The 13685-nt window shown below is 31.0% G+C and overlaps 1 protein-coding gene across 1 annotated transcript; it reads left to right on the top strand.

The window, feature by feature from the left end:
- The first annotated feature begins 11747 nt into the window (after positions 1-11747).
- Positions 11748-12831, top strand: LOC111380027 (ATP-dependent DNA helicase PIF1-like). Its single transcript, XM_023003489.1, has 4 exons — positions 11748-11848; positions 11933-12336; positions 12427-12569; positions 12766-12831. The coding sequence occupies exons 1-4, from the start codon at positions 11748-11750 to the stop codon at positions 12829-12831; spliced, it is 714 nt and encodes a 237-aa protein (XP_022859257.1).
- The last annotated feature ends 854 nt before the right edge of the window (positions 12832-13685 follow it).

The raw sequence follows: 13685 nt of genomic DNA, 5'->3' as shown, positions 1-13685 counted from the left end.
CTAGCTATATAATTTCTTTCTTTATCATTATAGTTTGTATAAGGTATTCTAGGAGGATGACCACCTAAGTATTGATATTGTTCTGGTTCTGTTTTAGTTTGCATAATTTCATTTGTTAATTCCTTATAATTACTATTTTCTGAAATTTCTGTCATATTATCAATTTCTTCTATATTAATTCCTACTCTTATATTTCCAAAATTATCATAATATAAATATTCTGTTTCTCCTATTTGTTTATTTAAAAACAAGTGATCTTCTAATTTTAAAAGTTCTGTAGGAGATAATTTCATTTCTAATTCTTTAGGATAAAAAATTCTATCTTCTATTTCTATTTCTACTTTATTAATAAATTCTTCTGTTTGTTGTTCTTCATTAGTATTATTAGATTCTGTTTCAGAATCATTATTTCTATTTATGTGACTATAATTACCAAACCTTAAACTAGTTCTTCCATGTAAATCTTTATATGTTATAGCTTCTTGAGGAGCTAGAATTGGTTCTTGAGTTTCTAAAAATTTTTCTAAATCCCATTCTAATCCTGCTAAAAGTTCTGAATCATAAGTTTTAGGCTTTATCATTTTTATTCCTTTACTACTCATTAGATTTATTACTTTATCTATGTATAATTTATATTTTGTTTGAGAATTATTACTACATCTTCCTAAGAATCCTATACTTATTAATAAATTTTCTCCTGAAACAACATCTTCATATCCATGTGTTTGAATTCCTATTTTAATTTTTTCTGAAAATTTTTTTATAGTTAGTAAAAAATCTGGATTACAATATATAATTCCATTATTGTCATTCATATCTACTTCTGTACTAGCTATCATACTTTTTTCTATATTTTGGATTCTTTCATCATAAATAGTTAATAAAACTTTATTTCCTAAATTTTTTCTCATTAATCCTTTAATTCCTATTACTATTAATCCTAGATGCATAAATCTAAAATTCTTTTTCTTTAATTCTTTTTTAGATTCTTCTGATATTAATGATAATTGTCTTACTTGACCATCTAAACATTGAATTGATACTTCTCTAGTATGTCTAAAAAATTGAGTTCTTGATTCAAAAATTCCTCTATTATATAAATTTTCTGGATTAAGTAATTGTAAACCATGGGTTTGAAATCTATTATAATCTTGTTCAGGATCTATAAGTTCTTCTATATTCTGATTATACTGAGGCTGTCTATGTAAAATTCTTTCTATAATATTTGTACTTATATTAGAAGTACTATGTCTACCTCTATCATAAGGTTCTGAAGATGATCCTACTTCTCTAATAGTTCTTGATCTACCAGGAAAATTATTCATATTTTATAAAATGTTGTAGATAATTTTCTAGTTATTTTTTCTTTACTTGTATTTTTTAAACTTAATCTATCTAAATTGTTTATTATATTTTCAATTTCTTGATTTGGTTTATTTTCTATATTATTTAATTTTTTATTTATATTTTCTATTGCTTCTGTAGTCTTAAGATCTGGAAATTTTTCTTTATCTTCTACTCTAGAAATTTTGTTTAAAATTGTTAAATTTTGTTCTTTAATAAAATCTAAGTTTTCACGAATTTTATTAATATCTTTCTCAATATTAAAGATTCTTTTTTCTAAAATACTAAGTTATCCAGTTAATTTATTGATTTCTTTCAGTTAATTTATTGATTTCTTTTACTAAAAGATCCAGTTTTAAAACTCTAATCTGAATAATAAAAAGAATCTAATGAAAAATTTGTATGATCTGATAAATAATTATTATCAATATTATCTAATTCAATTCTTAATTTTAGATCTAATATAAATATCTGATCAAAACTATCTATAAAGTATTCTTCTCTAAATCCTGAAATTAAATATCTATATAAAATCTGTTCTTTTAATTCTGGGTGTAAATCTTTAGTTACTTGTAAGATAGCAAATAAATAGTCTATATGTTTATGTTTTTCTAAAGAAATTAATTCTATACCGTATTCAAAAATCTCTTCTATTTCTTTATAAAATGTAAAACTATAGAATATTTTTTCTAAATCTACAAGTAAAATTCTAAAAATCATAAAACAAGTAAGAATTTTCTAAAGATTCAAAGAGTTATACCTTTTCTAAAGTCTGAAGAAATATATTGAAATCACCAGCACCGGAACAAATGCTCTGATACCAAAAAGAGGGGGGTCCTGAAATAAGGTTAATATTTCAAGGATTTGAAGGCTGTTGTAAGAGGTTGTTATAAGAAATATATATATATATATATATATATATATATATATATACATATATATATATGAATAGGAGTCCAAAACGCGTTAAAAAGTGAAAACTCAGGAACCGCTGTTGCTCTTGAGCGGCAGGTGGGCGAAAAATTTATGTTCAGAATTTGTTGGTGTCTCTTGAACAGCCAGCTAGCTGCAGGCTAACAAGAATGCGGCGATAATTTTTCCAGTCTATAAATTTGATCTCTCCAAGACCACTTCAAATATGACTCCTATACCCACTAGAATTTGGGTCACATTACGACAATTTTCTTATTTAAAAATAAGTGACAAATAAGTTTTGATTTCCCTCCTAACTAAAATCATCATCATAAACTAGATGCGTTAATTAGTAAATTGTTAAAGGCAAGCATGTAGCAAAGTTGGAGACCTTCAATATAATTAAAAAATGATGCAACGAAACGTCAAGAAAGGCTTTTTCCAATAATTGCTAAAAGTGGCTTATCCTTTAATCCCAATTGCTCTGTGTCCCCTATCCATCTTCATCGACTGCCACGGGAAATATTTGTCCGTTCGACCGTCAGGAATTAATCAAGACTTATCAATATGAATTCTAGAAAGAATTTTATGGAGCAGAAAAGAATTCTTGTAATTTATATCATGTTATTGTCATCAAAGATATTTTGATCTTTTTCATTTATTTATAAAAAAATATTTTCTCAATTACGCTTGTGCAAGTCACCTGACACATGTATCTGTAACGACCCAAAATTTAAAGATTTGGGATCGTTACCAAAAACATTTATTTCGTAATTAAATAAATGATGTCAAACATTCTATGGAAAACATAATTAACTGAACCATGTTTCAAACATTAAATTTCAAATTTAACATGATGATAAAATTGAAATAACGCAAAGAAAAATAAATAAATAAAACTTCCTAATCATGTTACTCAGAATTTATTTATCTTGAATTCCATAATTTCTGGCATCACAATTCCACCGCACCGCCCGCCAACCAACGACCCATTCTAATCTGTGAGGAGTAGGGAAAATTATGAGTACATGGGAATACTCAGTAGGATACGAGTAATCATACAATCCCAATCAAAAGTATTAAATCACGCGTCAAAAATATCATACCATCATATCATATCTTTAGAACCGGTAAGAGCTCATGTCGTATCATATCATCTCTCTGGTACAGGGTTGCCATTTCAAAATATCATAATCATATCATAACTTTCATGAGTATAACATTTATCAACATGAAGAAATAATTTAAACAAGACGAACCACTTGCACATCGTAATCCTACCTCGTAAGATTGAATAAATTCTTGAAAGAAGAAATTCAAAATTATGTTCCAAATCTTGTAATTTTTTCTTGGCTGCCTTAGAGTGAAAACTGCCTTTAGGGACCCTTTTTGTTCATTAATTATGCTGGAAACAATTCCCAATTTGAAACTGCCGTCCTACATATACATATGCTGTGTGGAGTATTTTGGTGCAAATAGAATTCTAGAGTGGTGAAAACGTGTGCCACAAGAAACTTGGATAAAGGCCTCAAATGATAAACTTATCCAAATAATTTAGGAAGACAGTCAAACATTTCTTATCAACGTGAAACGTGGCTGGTGGTGGAAAGTTATAATATATATTATTTGTGATTAGGATGGATTTAACACTAACCAAGTGGAAGGCTCAAAGACAAATACCCATTAAATTAATTAAAATACTATAAAATATCAATTTCTTTAAATGTCAATATTTTAGGCTTAAATTATCCAAATTAATTTTTTCTTGAGCCTAACATCCATGATTAATTACGATCTATCCAATGAGCCCAATATTCATATACAAATTATTACTCCGTCAATATCTACATTTTAACCCAAATGAAATTGAAATTTGCTATATACATTTTAGTCCCTAACTTTTCGAAATATTAAAATATAGCACACATAACTTAAATTCTATTTTATGAATTTTTGGGACATTACAATCTCCACTCCTTAAAATATTTTCGTCCTCGAAAATTTACCTTGGCTAATCGAAGAGCTCTGGATACTTGGTTCTAAGCTCTTCTTCCTTCTCCCATGTTGACTCTTCTCGTCCATGATTTCGCCATTGCACTTTGATCAGGGAAACTTCTCTATTTCTGAGTTGGTGTACTTTTCTTTTCAGAATCATCGTTGGAATTTCTTCATATGATAGATCTTTTTGTACCTCCAAAGTTTGGTAACTTACCATATGATTGGGATCATGAACATATTTTCTAAGCATCGAAACATGGAATACATTATGCATTGCTGCAAGTTCAGGTGGTAAGGCAAGTCGATAAGCTACAACACCAATCCTTTCGAGAATCTCGAAAGGTCCAATAAATCATGGTCTCAACTTCCCTTTCTTTCCAAATCTCAATATACCCTTCATTGGTGCTACCTTTAGAAAAACCTTGTCGCCCACTTGAAATTCTAAATCTTTTCTTCTACTGTCAGCATAACTTTTTTGACGGTCTTGTGCTGCCTTTATTCTTGTTCTAATTTTATCAACTGCCTCAACTGTTCGTTCAATGATTTCAGGACCCAAAATTCTGCTTTCCCCGACCTCGTCCCAATGGATAGGGGATTTGCACTTTCTACCATAAAGGGCTTCATATGGGGCCATATCTATAGTGGCTTGAAAACTATTGTTGTAAGCAAACTCTACTAAAGGTAGGTGTATTTCCCAACTCCCTCCATACCTATAGTGGTTTGATCAAATTTTTTATCTATCAATTTTAGGGTTCCTTTCAAAAAAAATGTGCTGAGATCTTTTAAAATTTTCCTGTGTTTGTTTTAACAAGTGCTACTTTTTTAGATAAAAAGAAAAAAATTTATTTTCAATTTTATAATAATTTCTTCCCATGGACTGGGTATATAGATTATGATAAACTGGAAGAAAGGTTAATCAATTTTTGCCCAAAAATATTGATTCGTAAGGGGATGGGAGTTCGTTCCCTCGGGAGTTGTATTATTTAACAGAGAAGAGAAAAACGGATGAATATAGAGTTAAAGGAAATGTATACTAATAGTAATGGTTCCTTGTAAAAGACAAATGAAGATAATTTAACTGTTCCCACCCACTTATCAACACCATTAATGAATGCTATCATTTCCCAATGAAGATCTACTATAGCAAGGAATAATGGTGGCTAAAGCAAATTTTTAATTTTTCTCCTCTTTAAAAGAATGAACAATAGTGTTTCTTCAGTCAAGAAAGTTGGCCAGATGGGATAAAAATAAGAGAAATGCTATTCGTACAGATTCATTTGCACAAAGTCTGTACAGATGCTCTCACATGGGGGTGGACCCCACACATGGGGTCCACATGTGGAGTCTACCCCCATGTGAGAGGCCCTGTACAAACCCTGTGCAAATGGGTTTGTACAAGGAATTTATTCCTAAAAATAAACTGCAATCCACCTGTCCATATACTCAACAATACAAAACTAGGAGGCTGCGTGAAAAGCAAATTTGTAACTCTCAAAGAATGAACAATAGTGTTTTTAGACGACAAAGATGGCTAGATGGAAGGAAAATGAAATGCAATCGACGTGTCCATATACTCAATTATACATTATCAATTTTGGTAGTTAGTGTGAATTTTTCCCAGTGACATTCTTCCAGTTGAATTAACTTATTGGATGGGAATTGCACCATGATTTAGGAACTTTATGCCTTACTCTTTTTTTTCTTTCGGTATATAAATTACATCATACGCAAGTGAGCAACATTAATATCCATGCCAGTCTCTCCTTAGATCAGTCCGCTGAATCTGAGAACTTTTTTTGTATTTCTCTAACGTTTATGTTAACATTGCTTTATTTCTAGATGTTGTACTCTTTTTTTTTTTTTTTTGCTCCACATCCAATTTAGGTTATCATATTTACAAGTATCTTGTTGTTTGTATAGGGCTTTGAGAAAATTTGTTGTTAAACTTGTGGGGAAAATGAAATTAATATTCTGATATCAACTTCTGGGGTTCTATTTTGAATATAAATTTAGTTAGTAACTTACTTTTTTCAATTAGTCATTTCATGTGAGACCTGAGGAGCAAAATTTATTTTTTATAGGCTAATTATAAATTTTAAATCAGTAGTTTAATAGTAATAGAGAGATAGATTCACATTCAGTTTACTAACTTTATGCACCCTCGTCAAAATATAGTTTGAAGTTGCAGTTAATTTCATTCTTTAGTGAATGAGAATGGTAGTTCAATTGTATATATGTACGAATATATCGCTCAGTATAGGACCAGTCTTCTACGTGCTCTTTGTTGCTAAGTAAATATTTGGATCTTGCGATATTTTACTTTAATATTAATTTTTGATTATTTTCATGGTAAAAACAACGTATGTAAATGCAGTTTTCAGAGTGAGAGTTAACTACAAGCAGAAAGTAGGATTCACTTTTTGCAGTCATGATAGATAGTATGTATATCTATCCATATTGTATTAAAATTAACTAGAGGAGGTTATCCTTTTTTCCTGGACTCGTTATCACACGACTATTCACAAAGTGAGTTTTCCACTGTTCATCTAGGATGGAAACAACGTCATATTGAAAAATATGTGCAAACATAAAAACATCCAGACTTTTCTACCAACATTATTTCTTTTTGCCTTCGACTTCATTTTAGCCTTCTCTCTCAATTTTCCAGTTTGTTATTCTCAATTTCATAGCTGATTTTGTTTTCCGTTTACCTTGATCTAGGTGATAAACTCAAACTTTTTCTAGATCTTTGTTTCATTGTCATTTGTTTGTTAGTTTTTCTAGCTCTATTTAATAGAAAAAAAATGTTTATGTATACGTATACTACAACGAGAAAGAGGATTTTCAAAACAAAAATACGAAATATATCAAGCTTTTGCAAGAAATTAAGACACCATATGAACACAAGGGAGTTGTGTAAAGAGAAAGTGTGCCTGCAGGAGAGAAAGTGACAAAGCAGGAGTAAATTCAAATCCAACTGTTTTGAATATTTTAATGTCAAATATTTTATTATTTAATGTTTCTTTAGTAAAACCTTCGTGCCTAGGTGATTGAAAAAGTGAAGGGTGGAGATTCAGAGGTTTTAGTGCAAGTGAACAATGTGAGAACAAGTTGTTGTAAGTATATTGGCAAATTTTTCGATTCATTAGGGATTTTTTACACTTTTGTTGGTGTTTGTACTTCTAAGTTTCGAAATATTACTTTTATCTAGCTAAAAATAAATAAAATTTTTGTTCAATCTTTACTACGCTCTGAATTTCTTTGTTATTTTTTGCAACTTTAGCTCACAATGTTGTCATTCTTTCCGTTAGCACGTAAAATTTAGTTAGGTTCTTCTTTCTCTACTTTGATCTATCTCAGAAGTTTAAGTTTTGCTTAATATTTGTTTTTAGTGCTTTTATGAATATTAAAAGAAAATGTTGTAGAGATATTCAAACATTCTTGCTCATCTAGGAATTCTTACAGTTTTCTTAATTTCTACTTGTAGGTTTGAAAGTTTTAGCTGTATTTTTGTGTGTATTTTCTTCTCTTGCTTTTACTTTTTGGAATTAATAAATTTTTGTAGTGTTATGAATAATTTTTATTATAATTTTCATGATTCCATGGCTTAATTGGTTCCGTTAATATTGTATTTATTTTCATTTTTTGTTCCAGGTTGCAAGATATCATTCTCAGCGTAAAAATATAAAAAAAATTTAAACATCAATTGAACTGTGCTATCTTTAGGTATCATATTTTTTGTTTTCTTTTTTAGATTTTGTTGAGTTCTATTTTTATCTTATAGCCTGTTTGTATTTTTTTGCTAAGGTTTTTATTATAGTATTTATCATTCAACTGTTATTGACAAATTGCAAACTCTCATTTGTATTTATTGTTCTTATGTGTACAGTGTTAAATTATATTTTTCGATTGTTGTAATTGACAACTGTAGCAGCGCACTCTATCTTGGGTAAGTTCTTCTAATTGAACTATCCAATTTTTTGTTCATACGTTTATTTAGTATGTTTATTTTGGTTATTTATTTATGGTAACTTGTAAAATTTGTAATAGGTTGTTGGTTATTGAGCTTCGTTTGTGCATTTTATGAACAAACTATTTTTTCCTTCTAAAATATATCTTTACTTATTGTTACATATTGTGAACTTTAGTTTTATTGTATGTATATTTTAACATATGTAGGATTAATTCTTTCTAATACTTTCAGTTCTTGTAGCTAAAGTTGAGGTCCAACTATTCTATAATAAGTATTAGTGTTGTGATGGATATTTTTGAACCATCTGGTGATGAAGAAGTTGATTTAGTTAACCTTCAAGCTACCTCTCAAACAAACAGCGAGTCATACCACTTGTTTATTCGTCAACAACATAATCAGAGAGAAAGGGATCGATACAATCGATTACAAATTGAGCGCGTTGATCTTCGAAAGAGGATAAATAACCGTATATCATTTGGAGAGAATAGCTTAGATCTTATTGAAATGCATGAATCTACAACACATCATGAGTTTGAAGCTTCAACGTCAAACCAAAGAACAATTGATAATTTCAATTCTGAATTATAAGGAAGTCCAAACCTGTTGAATGTACCAAGTACTTCATATCTATTACCACCGTGTATTGACTGTAAATATTGTGGTGCATGTAAATTTTTTAGAGAAAGTAAAGGATTATGCTGTTCTGACGGAAAAGTTAAGCTTTTTATGCTCGAATCACCAACTGAACTGTATACCTTATTTACTTCTAATGAACTTATATGTATGGAATTTAAAAAAATCGCAAGGGGATATAATAACCACTTTGCATTCACTTCATTTGGTGTAAAGTATGATAAAAAACTTTTTAAAACATACAGAAGTATTTACACATTTAGAGTGCAGGGACAAGTATATCATTATGTAAATCAACTTATGCCAGAAAATAATGTACTTACTTATATGCAGTTATATTTTTATGATACAGATAATTAGCTTCAAAATCGTATGAACATTTCAGAGAACTTTGTTGAATCTACTTTGATTCTTTTAATGCAAATTCTAACCGTAAATCCATATAGTAGAATCTTTAGGTCTTTAAGTAATATCCCTAATTTGCAACACCATCGGATACAAATAAGATGTGATCCAGGAGTTGATCAAAGAGTTTTTAATACTCCTACAGCGTCTCAAGTAGCTACTGTATGGGTCGAAAATGATGAAAATGCGAATATCCGTATTCATGATATTACTATATATGGTCATTCTGGTAAAGCACACAAAGTTCATTATTACTATGGTTGTTATAATCCTTTACATTATCCTTTGATCTTTCCATATGGAGAATCTGGCTGGCACGAAGGTATTAAGAGATATAGAAACCCATGCTTCTCACCTCAGCATTTGCCCGACCCTATTGCTTTTCCTAGCGCAATGAATTCTGCAAATGAACTTCTTGAAAAAGAGAATGCAGGTTAATACATGCACATTTTAGTAAATTAATGACTTTTGCAATTTTACTGCTTTACATGAATATGAATACTGAAATTGTGTTATTTTTATGTGATGTAGTGCTTAATGAAAAAAAGAAACGATCTCAAGTCTCTTGTCGAGAATACTATTCGTACAAATTACAAATCAGGTTTCCTGGTAAGTTCGTGTTACTTCATACTGGTAGACTATTTCAATAATATGTTGTAGATATATATGTTAAGATTGAAACTACTAGACTAGATTATTTTCGTAATAACAAAAAAAAAAATTCGTGCCGAACTTTATCAAGGCATTGTAGATATTGTTGAAAGTGGAGAGACTATGGGGTACAAAATCGAAAGAAAGTTTGTTCTACCACAATCTTTTACATGTGATCCAAGAGATTTGCTAAGGAGATATATGGATGCAATGGCTATTGTCAACGTTATGGAAAACCAGATGTATTTTTGACTGTAACGTGTAATCCTAATTGGCCAGAAATTAAGAAAGAACTAAAGCACAATGATGATGTTCAAAATCGAGCAGATCTAATTGCGCGTATCTTTAGAGCAAAATTAGAGGAGTTGAAAAATGATTTATATAAGAAAAATATACTAGGCCCTGTCATTGCTCATATATATATGATTGAATTTCAAAAAAGAGGACTCCCTCATGCACATCTATTGTTAATTTTCAACTGTGGTCACAAATTTTGTTGTGCTGAACATGTTGATAAGATAGTTTCCTGTGAAATTCCTGACAAGGAGAAACATTCTTATCTGCATTCTATTATCGTTAAACATAATATGCATGGCCCTTTTGGAAACCTAAATCCTAAGAATGTGTGTATGGAACCAAATAAAGGTTGTAAAAATAAATATCCGAAAGATTATTGTAATAGTACTATTTTTGGTGATGACTCTTATCCATTGTACAGGCATCGTAATAATGGTATTTCTGTTAAAGTTAGAGGTCAAATGTTAGACAATTGTTGGATCGTACCATATAATCCTTATTTAAGTGCTAAATTTGACTGTCATATTAATGTTAAAGTATGTTCTTCTATCAAAGCCGTTAAATATCTCTACAAATATGTGTACAAAGGTCATGATCGTATTAATTTTTGTATAGATACAAATGAAACAAACAAAGAAATTGATGAAATTTCAGCTTATCAATCTGCTAGATGGATATCTCCTCCTGAGGCTATGTGGAGGATTTTTTCTTTCAATTTGTCCGATATTTATCCATCTGTTTACTCTTTACAGCTTCATATTGAGGATCATCAACAAGTAACGTATGCCGATGAAGATGATTTATTTACTATTATTCAAAAAGAAAATACGAGGAAAACTATGTTAACTGAATTTTTTCGAATGAATGAAACAAACGAATTTGCTCGTACATTATTGTATCGAGATTTTCCAAAACATTTTGTTTGGAATGCAAATAACAAAGTTTGGACTCCTAGGAAAAAACATGTTGTTATAGGACGAATTGTCACGGCTAACCCATTTGAAGGAGAATGATATTTTCTTCGTATTCTTCTTAATCATATTAGAGGACCAATATCTTTCAATGATTTACGAACTTTGAACGGTGTAGTTGTTCCTACATATCGAGAAGCAGCACTTCTACATGGTTTACTAAGCGGAGATAATAACTGTGAAGAATGTATATCTGAAGCTATTTTGTATGAGATGCCTACTGCTTTAAGACGACTTTTTGCTACACTTCTTACGCTTTGCAATCTAATCATCCAAAACTCTTGTGGGATAAATTTAAAGTTTATATGATTGATGATTATGTACATCAAAATATATCTGTAGAGGTTGCTGAATTACGAGCTTTAGAAGATATCAGTTCTATTTTGGAATCATTAGGTAAGAACATAAACGATTATGCAATGTTGTCATTCAATGTAAATATAGATGAGACTGAAAGGTTGAGAAGAATGGTTGAAGATGAGACAATTCATTTTGATACTCCAGGTGGATTTGATTGTGCAGCAACATTAAATAAAAAATAACAATTTGCATATGATACAATCATGGAAAAAGTTAAATTAGAATCCAATGGTGCTTTCTTCATTGATGGTCCGGGTGGAACGGGCAAAACTTTTTTATATAAAGCACTCCTAAGTGGTGTAAGGTCACAAAATTTAATTGCCTTGGCAACAACATCATCTGGAGTATCTGCATCTCTTTTACCTGGACGTTGAACTGCTCATTCAAGATTTAAAATTCCTTTGGAAACAATTGGTGAAATAAGCTGTTCTGTTAGCAAGCAATCAGCTTTAGGAAATTTGTTGAACATGTCAAGATTAATCATTTGGGATGAAGCACCGATGGTCAATCGTTCTGCTGTGGAAGCTACAGATAAAATGCTTAGAGATATTACCAATTGTAATTTGCTCTTCGGTGGGAAAGTAGTAGTTCTCAGAGGTGATTTTCGACAAGTTCTACCAGTTGTACGAAAAGGGAAAAAATACGACATAATGAAAGCTAGCTTAGTTTCCTCTGACTTATGGCCTTCGTTTTTGCATCTTCCATTAACCGAAAATATGAGAGCTAAATTGGATCCCACTTTCTATAGTTACTTGCTAAGAATTGGAGATGGAATAGAGAAAGAGCATACTTGTAAATGCATTGAACTTCGAGAGGATATAGTTTTACCACTTGAAGATGAAATTTCATTCTTAAAAAATTTGATACATCATGTTTTTCCAGATATAGAAACATATGCTGATGATCTCCAAGCGATGACAAATCGAGTTATTCTTACACCTACAAATGAATGTGTTGATCATATTAACAGAATTTTACTTGAACAAATTCCTGGTGAAAGTTATGCATATTATAGTTTTGATGAGGTAATTGATAAATTAGAACAAAGCTTGCAAGAAGATTTTTTAAATTGTCTAACCTTAAATGGCATTCCACCCCATGAATTGATACTTAAGATGAACTGTCCTGTGATGTTATTACGAAACATCAATCCTTCAGAAGGGTTATGTAACGGGACACGCCTTACTTGTCGAAAATTTGAAAAAAATGTAATTCTTGCAGAAATCACATCCGGTGAATATTGTGGAAAATATGTTTTTTTGCCGAGGATCCCTTTTATACCTCTAAAAAGTGATCAAAATTCAATTCAATTCAATTCAATTCAAAAGAACTCAATTTCCAATTAGGTCGTTGATACGAACCCCGTAGCAATGGAAACTACGAAAGCCACAACTAGATTGATGCGGAACCCAATAACGCCAATACTAATCCGGTTTTAGATCTTGAACCCCAATAATCGAACCAAGAAACCTTAGATTAGCGAAGAATCTGAAACCCCTTGATTACAATCAATGAAACCCACAATCTGACGTCAAGAACGCCACAAGAAATCAAATCTTGATAAGTTCTAAGTTTGTAAAATGAAGAACAATCGATTGAAAGAAAATTTATCTCTCTGTATTAATTTCAGCAAAAAGTTTTTTACATCATGAAAAGAGTTTTCTATTTATACTATGGCATAAAAAAACGTCCAAATTAATCAAAATATGGTAATATTTTGATTTCACAAGAGTTCTACCAACATTAGAAGATTCGGCAAAAAATTTAAAAAAAACGAATTTTTCCCACTTTTTGATCTATGCGGCCGCATAGATCATTTCTATGCGGTCGCATAGATCACTCCAGCCAGCCACATGTAGTTTCGGTGGCCTTCTATGCGGCCGCATAGGCCGTTGAGCCTGCGGTCGCATAGACCAACTCCGTGCCGCCTTCGTCCGCTTTTATCTCGTTGATCCAAGTTCCTTCGGCCTTCGACCCGAACATGAAACTTGTTCCATTTGACCTCCCGAACATTGTTTCATCGATCGTTTGCTTGACAAGCAATCCCATCGCTTCTTTCACTCGCTTCGTCCTCGATCGCGTCATCAGTCCCCCTTCGACTATCAATGGATCCTTTCCGTAACTCGTCGCTTGACTCGCTT

The sequence above is a fragment of the Olea europaea genome, unplaced genomic scaffold (genome assembly GCF_002742605.1).
Source record: "Olea europaea var. sylvestris unplaced genomic scaffold, O_europaea_v1 scaffold2082, whole genome shotgun sequence".
In the NCBI taxonomy this organism is placed as follows: domain Eukaryota; kingdom Viridiplantae; phylum Streptophyta; class Magnoliopsida; order Lamiales; family Oleaceae; genus Olea; species Olea europaea.
This window is presented reverse-complemented; position numbering and strand designations above follow the sequence as displayed.

Coding starts and splice junctions, on each gene's coding strand:
- LOC111380027 (XM_023003489.1), top strand. CDS start 11,748: ATGGAAAAAGTTAAATTAGAATCCAATGGTGCTTTCTTCATTGATGGT. Junction 11,849..11,932: donor GCACTCCTAAGTGGTGTAAG/GTCACAAAATTT, acceptor TGCTCATTCAAG/ATTTAAAATTCCTTTGGAAA. Junction 12,337..12,426: donor AATAGAGAAAGAGCATACTT/GTAAATGCATTG, acceptor ATGTTTTTCCAG/ATATAGAAACATATGCTGAT.